The following is a 16,600-nucleotide window of genomic DNA, read 5'->3' as shown; positions in this document are numbered from 1 at the left end:
CAGCTCTCTCTGATCAAAACGCTTTTCCACTCCCTCCCTGCCAAGAACAGTCCAGAAGGCGAGTGGAACCAAAGTGGAAACACTCATCGACCCCCTGGCCCCCGGCTCTTGGGCATAAGAGCAACTGAAGCCTCGGGGACACTCCTGTTGCAGGAGAAACTGGGGCCCAAAGGCGTTTCAACCCAAGGGATGCATGAGGTCTCCAGACTAGCGCCAGGATTGTCTGCAGGAATAAAGACGCTCCCTGCCCACCATCTGTCTGTAAACAGCCACCGCCTCCTGGGCACCTTGGCTCATGCAGCCGAGGCATGGATTCTTAATTTTATTTAAATTAATTCAAATCTGTGTGGCCACGTGGCCGGCGGCTGCCATATTGGGCCACGGGGCTCTAGACACCGCTTCTCCGCAGGCCGTTCGCGGGGTCTGCATCCCTCCATCCGTCCGCCTCACCCCAACTGCTCTGGCTCCATGGACCCAGGTGGGTGATCTCAGGTGTGGGAGCCCTGTGGGAAGAGTAAGACGGGCTCCTGGCCCGGCGTCCCCCGTGTGGGTCCCCTCCTGGCCCCCCAGTCGTCCCCAGACCTCCCGGGTCCAGTAGCTGCAGATGCCGAGGCAGGCGGTTCAGTGGTCAGCACCAAGCTGTGAGGCCGGGCCAGGCTGATGTGCTCTGCCAGAAAGTCTGAGCTGAGAGTATGGGTGGCCTTGGCCTTGCCAAGCACGAAGACAGCCTTCCCCTCATTTCTGACTATGCTTATGTGTGAGGGTCCCGGCCCCTGGTGCCCCCAGAATAAAGTCTCCTCTGCCATCCTTAGGAGGGTTTTCTGTCTTGGGAAGGACTGTTGCCCGAGACACGGTGCAGATTTCTGGGGTGAACGGTCAAGGTAGGAAGAGTCATCACCAGCTGACTCCTTCCCTGGGCTGTGGTAGAGGGACAGATGAGGGCTGGACTGACAGAGGGGGCCAGTATGGGGAGGGGAGGGTCAGGGAGCCTTCAGGGAGGCTGTCTCCAGCCAGGAAACTGCAGCCGATTCTTCTGTCTGTCCTCAGCTTTGTCCACGTCCAGAACCTTCTTTCCTTAAAGACCCAGCGTCTGCTTCCACTTTAGTAACAGCCTTTCTCACATGAGCACAACCTCCAGCCAGCTTGGGGCTCCCCAGGGGCACCCCTGCCCCAGCAGATGGGGAGGGGGCTTCCGAGGCTGGACCTGATGTCTCTGGTGTTTCCTTGTCCCCGGTGAGCGAGCCGCTCCCTCTCTGGGAGAGGGGCCAGGCGGGTGGAGAAGCAGGGCGAGCCCCCAGCAGGTGACCGTCTGACAAGAGAAGGGACCCATCTGCACAGCTGAGCCCTGCCTGCCTTCCCACTCACACGGGGCTCAAGTTTAGGCTATGATTTTCCTTAACGTCCAAAATCAGCTCTGCCCTCTGTCCCCCTAAAGAAGGCCAGCGGGGGCCACACCAAAGGGTAGGTTCCGTCGGGGCAGCCTGGGCAGATGGGGCGAGAGGAACCAGGGCCGGGCTCTTCCCAGTGCCGGGAAGACCCCGCAGGCAGGAGCCATCGGGCTGGGGTCCTGGGAGGGAGTCCTCCCTGAGCTACTGAGAGAACGTCAGGACCCTTTCCTTAGAGCCAGTAAAGGACCAGGAGATGGAGGAGAAAGTGGGGTGACCGGCAGGAAAGGATGCCAGCCAGGGCCATTCCGTCTCCTGTCTGGAAAGCTGAAACTACTAGAAACTGGCTTTGTCTTCACCAGATACTACATTGCAGCTAAAATCTGCTTTCTCTCCAGCTTCACCTCCGGATCCAGCCGTACCACTTGCCCTAATTCCCCTCCTAACAGTTTTAAGTCAGGCGGACGTTTCTGCAAGGGGCAAAGATTTTTGTGAGGCTTTATTTCTTACAAAACAAAGTTTACTTTATTTCTTGCTTGATTATCCCCGGCCCCCAGATCCCACCGACAGAGGAAATTCTGGAGACAGAGCAGGAAGCCCACCTCCCCCCTCAGCATCACCTCGAACGAGCCGGGAGGGCAGGTAGGGCTGTGGTCCAGACACAGCCCTGTTCTTTCCGTGTCCGTTCCTCGGTAAGGTGGGGAGGCTGGCTTAGCTGGGCCTGAGTGGGGTCATGGCCATCTCAGTCTGCCCAGGCTGCTAGGACAAACACTGCAGAAATCTACTTCTCACGGTCTGGAGGCTGGGGGTCCCAGATAGGAGCACCAGCAGGGCCACGTTCAATGAAGGGGGCCCCGTCCGGCTCACAGCTGTGTCCTCACAGGTGGAAGGGGCGAGGGAGCTCTGTGGGATCCCCTGTTCAAGGACCCCAGTCCCGTTCCTGAGGGCTCCACCCTCATGGCCTAATCACCTCCCAGAGGCCCCCAGTACCATTCCACTGGGCGTTTTGGAAATCTGCAGGGGGCAAACCCCACCGTGTGCGGGCCGGGTCTGCCCTGGGGAGAGCGGCCCTGCTTGTCCTGAAAGAGCATTTACGGATCGTTTACTTGAGGAGTAAATAGGTAACGTGTAGCAGAAACTGGGACTCGGTGGCCGGCTAATGGCCAAGGTTCAGTGCAGCTCAAACTACCACTAGAAATATGAACGTCTCCTTCTATTTCCTTCCGACATGGAAAGTTCAACTCTAAAAACACCAAGAGCCAGCAAGAATATTTCCTTTTCGGAAATTGCACGGAAACTTAGACATTCTTTTAGGCTGGTGGGCTTCAATCCCTTTAGAACCAAAGCTCCCTTTTGGCAATAAATACTTAGTACTACTTCCTTAATTTTCCTTAAATAAAATTCAGAGGAAATCTAAATCTTTATGTATAGGAAACTCACACCTATACACATAATGTAAATATATATATGTCTATAATTCCTAAGTTATAATGGGAAAAGTCTGTGTTTAGTTCCCCGCACCCCCTTTACTGGCGGTCTGCAGGTACTCGATGCCAGATGGGCAGGGGGCGTTGAAGTCAGTATGATCAAAAATAATCCCAGCACTCGTGGAAAGGCCCCGTGTGGGGAGGGCAGGGCAGCTGTTGCGTTTCATTATTTAATGTGGAGATGATTCACACTGGGTGACACGGCCACGTGAGAGTCACTGGGAGGGGACGGTGCCCCTGCGCCTGTGAGCAGTGGTGTCCAGACCCGCCAGCCTGGACCTGTGGGAGGGGAGGGGGAGGGCCGCTAGCAGGGCTGAGACCCAGACGACGGTGGCAGGAACAGTCCCGGCAAGGCTGCGTGAGCTGGGCCCACCTCCCCTCCCCTGGAGGCTGGCAGTCACTCTGTTTGACACAGGAGGGGCCAGGCCTGGTGACGCATCTCTGGAGCTGAGGGCGGGCGCTCTTGTTCACTCAGGGTTCTCTAAAGTGGGCGCAGGTGGAGGCCGCAGGGGTGTGGTGGGCCACACCTCCTGGGGCTAAGGAGGGGCCGGCCCGTTAGGTGGCTTGCGTCGGGAAGGGCGGGGGGCGAAGATGGGACCGTCAGGTCGGGTTTGGGGGGCTCCCCCCGGGGCGTAGTCTGCGGGATGGGCCGGGAGAGGATTCCAGGTGGGCAGATGGTGCCTCGCTCCCACCAAGGCTGCCGTCCTCTGCATCCCCTTCCCTCCTCCAGGGGGCCCCCGATGTCCCTTTGAAGCGGGGTGCCTGCGGACATTGCCATGTGTCAGACGGCCTTGCCCGCGCTCGAGGCATATCCCCTTGAACCCTCGTCCTGGACGATCCTGCAGCAGGGTCCTGCCGTGGACCCAGGTGCCAGCTGGGGCGGAGGAAACCCTCCCCAGGCCCCAAAGGAACCCAGCCGACCCCCTGTCCCCTCACCCCCGTGGGAGGCGGCAGGTCAGGTCGGGCTCACGCTCTACCCACAGCTGTGCACCTCCAGGCACCCAGAAGCACCTGTTACATCTCGGTGAGATAAATGAATGAGGGCCTTTGAAACCTTCCTGGGGAGAAAAAAGCTTAATTCCAAAGAAGAAACCAGAGCAGATGTGCACTTCGAAGTGTGCACTCCTCTAACTACTGGGGGTGCGGCCCCCATCACCACCACCCGCCCGGGGTCTCCCTGACCCCGGCCCCTGTCCGCTGCTGCCCTTTGCCCCGCCCACCCCTGTCCCGGCTGTCTATGCTGGGGGGGGGCTCCAGGGCCTGTGAAGGGGCGCGTCACAGGGTGGGAGCTGCCGGGGGCCGGGAGCAGCCGTGCGCCAGCCATGCCGCCCCACTAGACGCCAGTAATTTCCTTGATTACTGTTACGTCTGAATGGCATCCTAACGTCATACAGTTCATATTATCTCTGTGTGGCGGCAGTTACCAGTGTGACAGTCAGCTGCCGGCTGCACCCACCACCTCCCATCTCCCCGTCCCACGACCCGGAACCAGGCTCAGCCTCCCAGCTCACGCCAGCAGGGCCCTTACTCGGCTGGGCCCCCTTCCATGGCCAAGCACCCGCCGTCTGCCCACTCCATTGTAGGCCCCGCCTCCCCCAGGTGGCCCTTTCTGCTCTCAGCAGCTCCACGTCCAGCCTCCACCCAGCGTCCCTCCCCCCCCCCCCCCGCCACGTCGATCTCTGGGGCCCCATGTGTCCCTGGAAGGGAACAGTCTTGGGGCAGAGACCCGGACAAAGTCCAGTCAGCCTCCCCACCAGGAAGAGCGTCCGGTCACCTCTGTGTTCCTTGCCTTCTCTCTGCTGGACCCGTCCGAGGTAGATAAGGAAGCCGCGCAGGAGGGGATGGAGAAGAGAAGAAAGCCAGCAATGGCAGTCCCAGGTGTGTAGACTCCCGTGGACCCCTCTCACCACCATCCTGTTGTAAAGCTTGTGTTGACTCTGCTCTGGGCGGGGAAGGGGCTGAGAGTCCAGAATTCAGGGGCCAGGGCATGTGCCTGGACCTCCCAGCAGCAGCCCTGCTCTCGGGACCGGAGACAGGACGTGGGCCCACCTGGCGGCCCACTCCTCTCCTCGCAGCCCTCCAGCCAGAGCAAAAGGGGCCTGGGGCTCCCTGGGAGGAATAGTGGTTTCTAGGAACCTGGCAGTTAACTATCTGTGTGAACCTGAGTTTGACAGGATCTAGCCAGGACAGCTTGCTTACGGTCACCAATCTCAAAGTGATGCTGGATTTCATCCGAGAATCTCAGGACAGGCAGTCCTCACTAGGATTCAAGATGAGACCCACTGAAGGGAGCGTGGGATTCTGGAACCTTCACTTTCCCCCTCCTCCTTCCACATTCCTGGGCCTTGCCTTCCCCGCTGCTCAGTCCCACCCCCAAAGCTGACCCTGTGCGTCCGGCCTCCCTAGGAGGGGACGGACCAGCTTCCAGCAACCGTGACAGTCGCTGGGACTCACTGGGCTTCTTACAGGTGCAGGCACTTCACTTGTGTCATTCCTATCATAACCCACAGGTCGCCGTGTCATAGGGGGAAACTGAGGCACGGAGAGGTGCGGTTATCTGCTCGAGGTCACCCAGCCAGTAAGTGCCAGAGGGAGGACTCGAACCCAGACACCCTGCCTCTGCGGGTCACACCCTTAACCACTGCATCGCCTCTTCCAACTCGGAAGAGCTCCAGGGGTGGAGTGAATCAGGGCACAGATAATCCAAGAGAGGAAAATCCAAAATTCTCGTGCAGGTGAAATGCATCGTGGATGCTGGGGCAGCAGCGTCCTTTCCTAATCACGTTGTGCTGAACCTAGGATCGATTTGGTCCACGTCTCTTCTGCCGTGGCAGCCAACGAGTGGAGGGTCGGCGCCCTCCAGAGAAGGGATTATTCCCAGCGGGCGCTTGCCTTTCAGCCCAGGGGGACACGCACGAGACCTCCTGAGGTTGGGGACCCACTCACCCTACAGGGTGAGAGAGGGCGAGAGAAAGTCTTCCCCCAAAACGCCGTCCGCCCCTGGGTGGGCAGCCCTGCCTGGCCCTGAGGAGCTGGACATTGAGAGGTTTGGTTCACCACTTCAGGGAGAGCCCAGAACCCCTTTCGCTAACCCTGACTTCTACCAGAGAGAGAAAGAGTGACAGGTGTGATCTGGAGGTCAGCCTGATTTCGAGAAAACAAGTCTATGATTTTTTTCCCATTCTATTTCCTCCATCATACTCCCCAAACCCATGTCACCCATGGTTTCCAGCAGTCGAGGAGATGGGTGAAAACAGGTGTGTGTGCGAGTGTGTGTGTGTGTGCGTGTGTGTGACAGAGAGGACACAGCTCTTGCGCTGGGCACAGGGAGCAACCCTCCTTCCGGGCCCTGCCCACTTGGGGAATTGGCCAGGTGTGTCCCTTGGCAACCTGTCGAGCCCCCTGGAGGGTGTCAGCGTGTTTCTGGGATGGGTGTGGACGGCTGGGAGGAGGCGCTGACAGCTGGACCTGAAACTGTGTTCATGGTCCAGCTTGGAGGGTTGACGGGGCAGGAAGGGGGTGGACAGGGCAGAGGGAAGCTGCCTCTTAAAGGGACCCTGTCACCCCCCACGTGGGCCGTGTGTCAACCTCCTCCGGGCGGGACTTGGTGGGGCTCTGCGGCCAGTGGAGGCCTTGGCCCCGGGCCCACAGGACAGAGGGGCCAACCAAACGCTCCAGCAGCACAGCCTGTGGAGGGCAAGGGGGCAGGTGAGGCCAGGCAACCCAGCGGAAGCCGCCGGCCGCAGAGCGCTGGGGCGGGCCTGTCCTGTGCACGAACACAGAGGAGCCCAAGAGTGGGGATGACAGGCGACGCATGGGGTGGGTGAGGGTTGCAGGGTCCCTGGGGGCCAGGCTCCTCCCGGCGCTTGCCAGCTGTTAACCCCTCATCCGCCTCGCCTCTGCCTGCCTTCTCCCTTTCCGTCTCTCCCCTCGTCCACGCCGTGGCCCGAGGCCAACTCACCCATCTGTTCCAGGTCCCTCTGCTGAAAGAAAAGACTGCAGCCCCTCCCCCCTCCTTGAGCGCCGAGACGCCCACCGACCTCTCTCCTCCTCTCGCCCCCAGACCCGAATAACGATTTGCCACTGCGTTTCCTAGGCTGGATGCTGGGCGTCCCGGACTGTCCTCTGGTTCCTGCTGACCTCCTTTCTCTTCCTGGACCCCCCTTCCCCTTCCCTCCCGAAACAGCTCTGCCCACAAAGATGGTTTTCCTCTCTAGAGGTAGTCCCCCAGTGTTTTCCAAAACCTGATGTTAAAGCACATGCATATTTGTCGTTCGCTCGGGGTCTTCACTCTTTGCCCTCAAAACCAGTGCTCTCCACGTGCCCTGGGATGCCATGGGAGGACCCTGGGAGGGGTCGGTTCTTTCCCGCTCACAGCACGTGACTCGAATGGCAGAGAGAAGCCTCTAGGTACCCCCAAAGTCTCCAGGATATTCAGAAAAATACTCTGGGAAGCCAGCAAGGGTTTCAAGTGACCCTCACCTCACCCACGCCCTGGCCAACCTCTGCTCCCCGCCGGGCTGTCCAGAGTTTCCACGGTGGCATTTCTGCTTTTTTTTTGGCAGAAAAACCTGGGAACCAAGAGGTCCCTTTCCCTGTGACCTGACCTCCACACTAAGAATAACAGCCCTGGGACAGAATGTTTTGTGATCCATCTGAGAGGGGGCACGGCTGGGAAGTGGGGGGTGGAGGGGTCAGGGAGCTGGAGGGAGTTGGGAAGAAATGGGAGAGCACAGACTCCTGAGACTCAGAAATAGAGAGTTGGCCGCCCCAGGAGGGCCAGGGAGAGGGACCGGGGAGACTCTTAAGAGGCCAGCCTGATGCTTTCTTACCGCCTCACCAACCTCAGAAGCGCATCTCCTGGAAGCCCCAGCTCGTGCCTCAGAGGCTGGGGCATCCCTTGAAGAACCAAAGGGGCAGGTGTCCTTTCTTACGGAAAGACAAATGCCCTTGGTGCGGGCCCTCCCCACTCCACCCCTGGGGAGGACGGCTGTGTGGTTCCCAGGGCTCCTGGACAGCGTGTACATCCGTGTGTCACAGAGCGTTGCTCCCTTTCCCCTGCACTCTGAGAGGCAGTGGTCCAGACCCAAGAACCCGCCCTCTCTTTGCAGAGAGCCTCCCTGCCCAGGACTCCAAGAACCCTCACAGGAAGGGGACAGCCCTTGGTTGACCAGTTGTCCACGAACTTTGAAAAAGTCTTTCAAAAGCATTCATCTGTTCCCTTCCCCAAATATGGTGTAAAACAAACAAAATCCATGTGTGCAGGACAAAGGAGTGGAGTCAGCATCCTGATTGCTCCGACACGACACGACAGCCCCCAGACCCCCACCCAGCCTGCAGGAAGGGCTGTGAGAATCTCATTCTCGCGGGGGGCGCTTCAGCAGGATCCCAAGTCAGAATGATGGTTCTGGGCACGGCAGTGCTTCAGAGACACCCTCGGCCCGAGAGCCGGTCTAGGGTCACCTCCCACGTTACCAAACCTTGGGACTGACCTGGTCTCCGTCCCCTTTCAGGGAGGAAAGCCTCTGTCCCGAGGCACCAGGCCCGTCCAGGGCTGGATGCCCATCCAGGGCTGCCACGAGGGTGACCTTGTCGTAGATGCTGCTCTGATCTCACAGTCCCCTCGTTATCACGAGCTTCACACGGCTCACCCCTGAGCCCAGAGGGCCTGGCTGCGCCTGGAGCACACCGATGGCCGCTTGCTAATTCCCAGACCACCTCTCGAGGGCCCCCGCCCCTGTTCCCTCCCTCCCTGCAGGCAGGCCTCCGAGAAGGCACTGGAGGCCTGGGAGGGGCTGGGGAAGTAGGACGGGCAGCGAGGGGGCTGGGTCTGGAAGGGGAGGACCCCCGCCCCGCTCGGACTCAGCAGCGACGGTGCGGCCCCACGGCGGTGCTCTGTTCTTGTCTGTCTGACCTTCCTTTTCACTCCCGTCCTGCCGCCCCGTGTAGGGCTACTTTAGTGACCCCTGGAATGTCTTTGACTGCCTCATCGTAATTGGCAGCGTAATTGACGTCATTCTCAGTGAGACGAATGTGAGTATGATTCTGCCCAGGACGCCTCCGTGTCCCTCCCTCTTTACCTCCTTCGGTTTATTTTTTGGTTTCCTGTTTTACCCCCGCCAGTCATGCTTTCTCTTGCACCTGCCGCCGTCCTGGGGGACGTGAGCCCCTGCACTGTCCCCACTCTGCCGGGCCGGGCAAGGGGCGGCCGGGGCTCCTCCTCCTCCAGGACCCCCGCCCGGCCCCCCCCCCCCCGACTAACCCGGCTTTTGTCAGGCTCCGAGAGCACCAGGTGCCAGGTGTGCACCTCCAGAAGTGTGGAGTGGTAAGAGGGTCCAGTATGCCCACATAACCTCTTTCTTTTCTCATTTTTTTCTCTTCTCTCCTTTCTTTCATGCTTTTTTTTTTCATTTTCCTCTTCCTTTTGTTTTGTTCTTCTTTGTTGTTGGTTTTTTTCTCCTCTCTCCCTCCCTCGGCCCCTCTGCCCCATGCAGCACTATTTCTGTGATGCATGGAACACATTTGACGCCTTGATTGTTGTGGGTAGCATTGTTGATATAGCCATCACCGAGGTAAACGTAAGTACCGGCGTCCCGCCCTGCGACGCCGTGCCTGCCCCACGCTCACCCCATTGCTCTCCTCCTCCTCCTCGCTTCCTCCCAACTCCTTATTTCCACTAAGTTACTCTTGTTTGTTTGTTTAAATTGGTTTAAAGGATTTTCTTTCTCGTTGCTTTACTTTGAAATTTTTTTATTCTTTTTTTTTTTTAACGTTTGGAACGAGCTAGGCCCCCTTTCCTTCTGAGTTTTGATTGCTGCATCCTTTCCTTCCCCCTTTGCAATTGGCCTAGCATGACACACACTGTCTGGGAGGATGCAGCCCTGGGATCCCGGAGTGAGACGGTGGAAGGGTGTTTACAACCACTGGGCAGCTGCCGGGGCAGCTCCTTCCCACCCCCAGCATCCGGGAAATGAGCTCTCCCGAGGACCACGGGTGAAGGCTCGCACTTGGCCGGCACTGTCAGCCCATCGTATTCACGCTAAAACGGCCCCTCCACTGAGAGGCAGGGGAGAACAGCCCGCACCCCTCTTTTCTGGAGAGGGCTCCTCCACCCCCCCACCCCCGCAACTTGCTGTGGGAGCACCTGGCCCCAGGTGAACCTGCCCCAGAGGACCAGCCTTGCCCCTGCCTGGCTCTCCCCCTCACCACCCCCCGCCCTGGCTCCAAGACCTCCTGCACCTGCTCCCGGGAGCTGCCCCCTCCTAGACAGTCCCTCCAGCCCCTGCACACGTCCCTCCGCTCCCCGGCATGTTCAACCTTCTCTCTTTATCTATAGGCAAGCCCTCTTGCGGTTGGTCTTTAACATGTGTGGTTTAGTTTTTTGTCAGGATTTTTCCTTGGTTAAGAGACTTGGTAATGTTTGCACAAACGTTGATGCACTGAACCATTGAATAACAGCACGGAGCAGATGCTCTAGAGTTCTGATCTAAGGTGTCAGAAACACCCCGTGACCGCCACCGTACCCCCTCCTTGTCCTTACCCGCCCCCTCCACCCCGTAGTTGGCTGCCAGTCGGTTGAACTGAAGTTATTTATGTGCTGATTCCGCTGGTCAGAAGCCCTGTCCGCCCCCTTCGAACGGGTGGGCGTTGGGAGGAGGCTCTTCTGCTTTCCCTGTGGCCCCCGTCAGCCTGCCCCCCCCCGCTCGCCCCGCAGCATAGATGCGACTTCCCCTCTGTCTCGGGGATCCCCCAGGGTCGTCTTTGTCTTGCTGTGTGTGTGTGTGTGTGTGTGTGTGTACGTGTGTACGCTCCCTTGACCTCTGCCAGTGAATCATTGGGGCACAAGGAAACCAAGCTCCCCACTCAGGCTCCATGCCTCTCCTCCCTTGGCACTGCACCCCCAAGTGGCTGGATGGACCCCAAGTTGTATCCCAGGAGCTGTCACATCCCTACCTACACGTATCCACTGGCCGGGGCCTGTGCTGGGACCGAGGGGCCCTCGGAGGAGGCCAGGGAAGGGCAGGACGAGCCTGCGTCTGGGGGGTGGGTCCCTGTGGGGAACCATGCCAGGGGACTTGAGGCCGACGGCAGGAACCCGCAGGAAGGTGACGGCAGGCAGCTGTCTGGGTGCAGAGGACCCACCTCAGTCCCAGGGTCCTCTGGGGCGCTCACTGTCGGCCAGGCCCACGCCATCGCTCAGCCTGCCGTTTTCTTTCAAGCTACCGCTATTTTTAAAGAAAAACAAAGACAAAGGAAAAAAATTCTAGAGTATAAAATTTCTACCCCAGAAAGTGACTGTTGGAATTGGGGGTGGTGCAGGACCCCAGGAACGGCGCGTGGAGTCACACGCAGACCCTCCATTTGTACAACAGTTTCCGTTTACAATTCGCCTCGGCACGTGGCTTGTGCGCCGTGAGCCTGAGCTTGACAGACGAGAATGACCATCCCCGCTTGCCGACGCGCGGGTGAGGATGGAGCGTGCCGGTGCCCTTGCTGCCCCTCGGCTGGAGCCCAGGCCTCCCGGGGCGGGGGCCAGCGTTCCTGCCTGTTCAGTCCATGACGCCCTTGATGAACTCGTACATCTCATAGCCTCCTCTCGCGGACTCCCGCCGGCCAAGATGTGTTCAGCCCTTACGCTCCATAGTCCATATCTTTGAATAACCACAGGGGGCTTTTTATTTTCTAAACAAGAAGTTATCGGCCCAGCCCCGCTTCCAGGTGGGAAGCCCCTCCGATTCCTCCCAGTATCCTTCGCCCACATGGAGATGCCCTTCACTGTCCAGATTGAGGAGTTTGTGAAAAGTCATATGAAGGGTTGTGTCTGGAGATAAAAACGGGGACCGCGTGTGTGATGCAGAGCAGAGGAGGTGTCCAGAGACCCACCGCTCGGCCCCGACTGTTTGCCACTCTCTCCCACACATCCAGAAAGGACACCCGCGTCATCATGCCAGGCAGGGGCCCGAGGAGAAGGCTGGACCAGGGTCAGATCAAGTGCTTGAGTCCTGCTTCTCCCCCGCCACCCACCGATCCGAGGAGCATGATGATTCACGGCGCTGGGTTTTGAAGCTCAACTAAGAGCATCCGTTTAAAAACCGGCCGTAAACTGTACATCACTGTTGGGACTTCCCTGGTGGCGCAGTGGTTGAGAATCCGCCTGCCAATGCAGGGGACACGGGTTCGAGCCCTGGTCCGGGAAGATCCCACGTGCCGCGGAGCAACTAAGCCCATGCGCCACAACTACTGAGCCCGCGTGCCACAACTACTGAAGCCCGCGCGCCTAGAGCCCATGCTCCACAACAAGAGAAGCCACAGCAATGAGAAGCCCGCACACGGCAACGAAGAGTAGCCCCCGCTCGCCGAAACTAGAGAAAACCCACGTGCAGCAAGAAGACCCAATGCAGACAAAAATAAATAAATAAAATAAGTAAATTTATTTTTAAAAAACCCAACTGTACAGCGCTGTTAAAGGGGAGAGACCGTGGCACCCAAGCAAAGGACGATCTTTCCGACCCCCCTGCTGACACACCAGCCAAGCACAGATGTCACAGCCCTCGTTCCCGGATACACTCGAACTCTTGGTCGACGGGTCCAGCCAGATCAAAGCAAGCTCTCTGACCACTGCCCACGACTCAAGCCAAGATGGGCCTGTCCCGCAAGCAGGGACATGGCCCTGCACCCCGACGGCAGCCTGGATTGTGGGACAAGTTATAGGGACGACGACGCTTCTTCTCAGAGGCGGGACCCTCCACCGTATGGTTCTGCCGTCCAGCCACAGGCAGGTTATGGGTCTGGGCTCTCACTGGGCCAAGAGCTCAGCTCCAGGCCTCCCCGAATTTTCTAGTCTTACTGTTGTCACAAGACCTCCTTTTGCAGACAAATGTTCCATTCCAGCCTCAGAGGGATCCCTGAGGCTCTCCACCTGTAACTCCTCATCTTTGACAATTAACCTACACAGACCAGCTCTCGTTTCCTTCCCCAACTGCTGTATGCCTCCCAGCCGCCCTCCAAATATTCCCCACGTTCAAAGTCATCTCCCCTCAAACAGCTGCGTCCTGCCTCTGCCAGGCTCTGGTGCCCCGCCTTGGGAAGTGGATTCCCCAGCGACCCCAGGAACAATTGTCCATTCCTTCCACCGTGGCTGGAGCCTCTCCTTCTGGTGCCGGGCACCTGGGATCCATTATGGACCAAACAAAAGCCCGTCCTTGGGAGCCGGTGTCCTAAGGCTGGGAGATGTTCGGACACAGAAAATCAGGAAATGGTGCAGTACGTGGAGAGCCGAGAAGTGCCAGGGGAGGGGTTGGAGGAGCAGGGAGCCGGGGAGGCTGGTGCCGTTCTCTGTAAGACGAGCTGCACTGAGGAGGGGAATCTGAAGAAAGCAGAGACCTGAAGGAAGCGAGGCGATGCCCTTGCGGATCCCGGGAGAGGAGCTTTCGGGCAGGACGGGCAGGGTGGGGGGGTCCGGGAGGGGAGCAGTTTCGGGCCTTCGCCTGAGCACGAAGCGGAGACTCTGGCACCTTTGAGAAGAGGTGTCCGTGGTCCAGGGACCCCTTTGCTGTCTGCGGGAGTCAAGGGCAAAGCCCTTCCACCATTTGGAAGGTGGACGCAGCCATCCAGGTGGGAGGGGACGGAGTTGCAGCAGACGTGGTGGAAACGGTCAGATTCCCAGTCTGCTCTGCGAGCAGGACCCACGGCCTCTCCTGACAGACGGGATGTGGGCGCCAGAGAAGGAGGGCTCCCAGGAAGCCGTGGGGTCCCGGCCGAGCAGGGGAGGATGGAGCTGGTGTCGGCAGGAGGGTGGGAGGCGAGGCCCGTTTGCGCGAGGAGGACGAGGCTTGGGGGCTGTGTACTCGACTGCCCAGCGGTGACGTCAGGCCGACAGGCCGGCGCCCGGTGCGCGGTCAGGCGTGGGATCAGCGGCACGGCGATGGTGTTCAAGGCGGGGACAGGCGAACAGCTGAGGGAAGAGGGGGAACGGGGGGCTGAGCTGGCGCCTCCGTGCTCAGGGCCGCCTTGACCTCCGGCTCACTCTGGGAGATGCCCTTTATCCTCCGATGTGACCGGGGAGACGCGGGGCCCCGCGGTCACGCTGGATTCTGCGTCCGTGGCCGCGGCCCGGCCACCCCGTCCCCTCTGGACGCGCTACCTTCTCCTCTGCCTGGGCAGTCAGCGTCATGTCCCCTAGGAAGCCCCCTGCCCCTCCTTTATCCCTTGAGTCTGAAATTCTGTTTCCCAGAAGGAAAGCCTAGTGACGTAACCCTGTGATGTCAGTGGAAGCTCCTGGGGTGTCAGAAGTGGCCCCCCTCAGCCCCCAGTTACCCCTCCACCCCCCTGCACGACAGGAAGTGCTGGGAGGCCCGGAGCCTTCATCACGGACACACGTGTCCCCAGTCGCGGACGAGGAGGCCACGGGACTGACAGCGGCGACCCGCCTTGGGGCTGGACGTCCTCGAGTGCAGTGGCGGGGGGCTGGGGTGGTCCCAGAGCGCCCCCCACCGGCTCTGCACTGGGCACCTTCTGACAGTGACGCCCTCGCCGCCTGGCAGGTCCACGTGTGGAGCGCCCGAGAGCCATGGCGTCAAAATTGTCACCTAGAAACTCTCCGGAGAGAGGCCCAGGGACCCTCAGGTGGGAGCAGGACGGGCTGTGTGAGGGACAGGACGCGGCCGAGGGCCTCCGGGCAGGTTCAGCGGGAGGAGGGCTGGGGACTTGCGTGGACACAGAGACAGCCCTAGTGGAGGGCGGCCAGCGCGGCCGAGCAGGACGGTGGGGTGAAGTGGCGCGGTCCTGGCTGGGGTCTCGGTAGGAGCTCGGCGGGGGTGGGGGGCAGCGTGCTGCCCTTGGGGGTGCCAGGCCAGGGCCACCACACGTCACATCCCTGGGAGGGGCCGAGCTTGCTCAGGGTTTGCCAAGCCCGTGCAGCTAACAGGTGGCGAGAGCGGGATTCGAGTCCATCCCTGTGGGAGAACTGACTCCTGCATTTCCGTGAGCCCTTCGGCCAAACCGCGGGCAGGCTGGCAGGGGCCCTGCACTCACAGGCCCCGCTCAGGGCGCTCCCAGCCTCGGGACCCCAGGCAGGGCGGCTCAGCCGAACGTCTCCGGGCCTGAGGACACCAGGCGATGCTTGGGCGCCTGGGCCCTGGGTCAGTGGGGCTCGGAGGACAAGAGCGCAGGCGGTGTGGAGCAGCCCCTTCCCTGCCCTCTGCACAGGCGGAGGGAGCGGGCGGAGGGGAGAAGGGGTGGGGACAAGGTGACACGACTGGGGCGTGGTTCAGCCTAGAGCATCTGGGACGCCATCGTCGGGGCCTCGGGTGCTGCGCCACGCGCTGCTCACCTGGCTCCTGGGGCCCGTGGTCCTTTGACCACAGACCCATGGGCATGACTTCTAACGACCGCCCTCACTGGCTCCCCGTAAAAATAACGCAGCAGGTTTGGCTCCCACGCCGGCCTCGGGGCCTGGAGTGACTGGAAGGGAGACAGCATGCTGAGTCAGAGCATCTGACTCAGGGCTGAGTCAGAGCCTCCCGCCACCCCGAGCCCGCGTGGGCCCACGCCTGGCTCCCCGCCTCCAGCACGGCAGAGAGGGGCCGGAACGGGCATCAGTGTCTAGATGACGGTGGTCCGTGTGGCCTGGGCTGCTTCTGAGGTCTATGAAGTCAACACTGGTGGTGTCAGGCCAAGCCAGGTGGAGCCGCTGTGGCCCTTGCCGCCTTCCTGTGCCCCCATCCCGCCCACCTGTTTCCCTCTGCTGGCCCCTCCCCCCCTGCTCCGGGAGCCCCTTCCGGTCCCTCCCCTTCTCAGCACCACCTCCACCCCCACGCCCCCAACAAACGAAGCCACCAAGGTGCCTTGTTCACACGAGGGCAGTACTGACTCGGCACTGCCCGCCCCAAAAGAAACACTGCCTTTAAAGGGACGAAGGTAAGGCTCGACCTAGAGATGGTATCTGGAGCGTGGATGTGAGCGAGGAGGGGGCCCGGCCCCCAGTTGTCCTGAAGGGTAGTTTCTCCTCCGCTTGGAAAGGAAGTTGGCCCTGAGAGGTTGAGCAGAGCCCTGCTCGCCCGGCAGTGAGCCGGGCCCCCGACCAGCCGCCGTCCAGCAGGACGCGGGGAGCCGTCTCCAGAGCCCGGGCTCTGCCTGCAGAATAAGGCCCGTGCGCTGGAGAGCAGCCTGCCGGGCGCAGGGTGTCCCAGAGCAGCGGCCCGGAGGAGGGTCCTGCAGGCCTGACCCGAAAGGCCCCTGGAACCTGCTTCTAATGGTTCTCCCCCGGCTGAGTTAGGCTGTCCGGTGTCCCGACAGGCAGGACCCGACGGGGCCCCTCTTGCCCTCCGCCTTCTGACCGAGACCCCTCCACCTTCCGTCCTCTAATTTTCTTTCCTTTCTTCCCTCATTCTCATCTTTTCTGTCCTCATACAACCCTCTCCTTTCCCCTAAATCGGAGGACTGGACTGAAGGATGCTGTCAGGACACAGCCCTGGTTCTGCCGGACGGCCATCCATCCAGGCAGCGGGTGTCACTTGTCCCCAGCTGAGCCAGCTGCCGGGGTGTTTGCCAGAGAGCGTCTAAAGCAGAGGGACCTTGAATAGTCCCTGAGCTCGTGGAGGAAGTGAGGGAGCTAATTTCCCCAGGCCCCAGAACGCTGGCAGGTGCCCCCAAAAGCACTCACTCTGTCTAATGCCGCTTCCTGAGAGCTGGCTGCTCTTGCTGGTTTGTTTCCTTGAGTCTGTCTCT

The 16,600-nt window shown here is 60.3% G+C and overlaps 1 protein-coding gene across 1 annotated transcript in view; it reads left to right on the top strand.

Annotated features, from left to right (window-relative positions):
- CACNA1C (calcium voltage-gated channel subunit alpha1 C) overlaps window positions 1-16,600 on the top strand; it is a 473,070-nt gene that overhangs the window by 416,967 nt on the left and 39,503 nt on the right. Inside the window, exon 30 of the mRNA XM_059935013.1 lies at window positions 9,367-9,444. Within this exon, the coding sequence (XP_059790996.1) occupies window positions 9,367-9,444 (78 nt within the window). The remainder of the gene's footprint in view (window positions 1-9,366; window positions 9,445-16,600) is intronic.

The sequence above is a fragment of the Balaenoptera ricei genome, chromosome 10, assembly GCF_028023285.1.
Source record: "Balaenoptera ricei isolate mBalRic1 chromosome 10, mBalRic1.hap2, whole genome shotgun sequence".
Lineage (NCBI taxonomy): Eukaryota > Metazoa > Chordata > Mammalia > Artiodactyla > Balaenopteridae > Balaenoptera > Balaenoptera ricei.
This window is presented reverse-complemented; position numbering and strand designations above follow the sequence as displayed.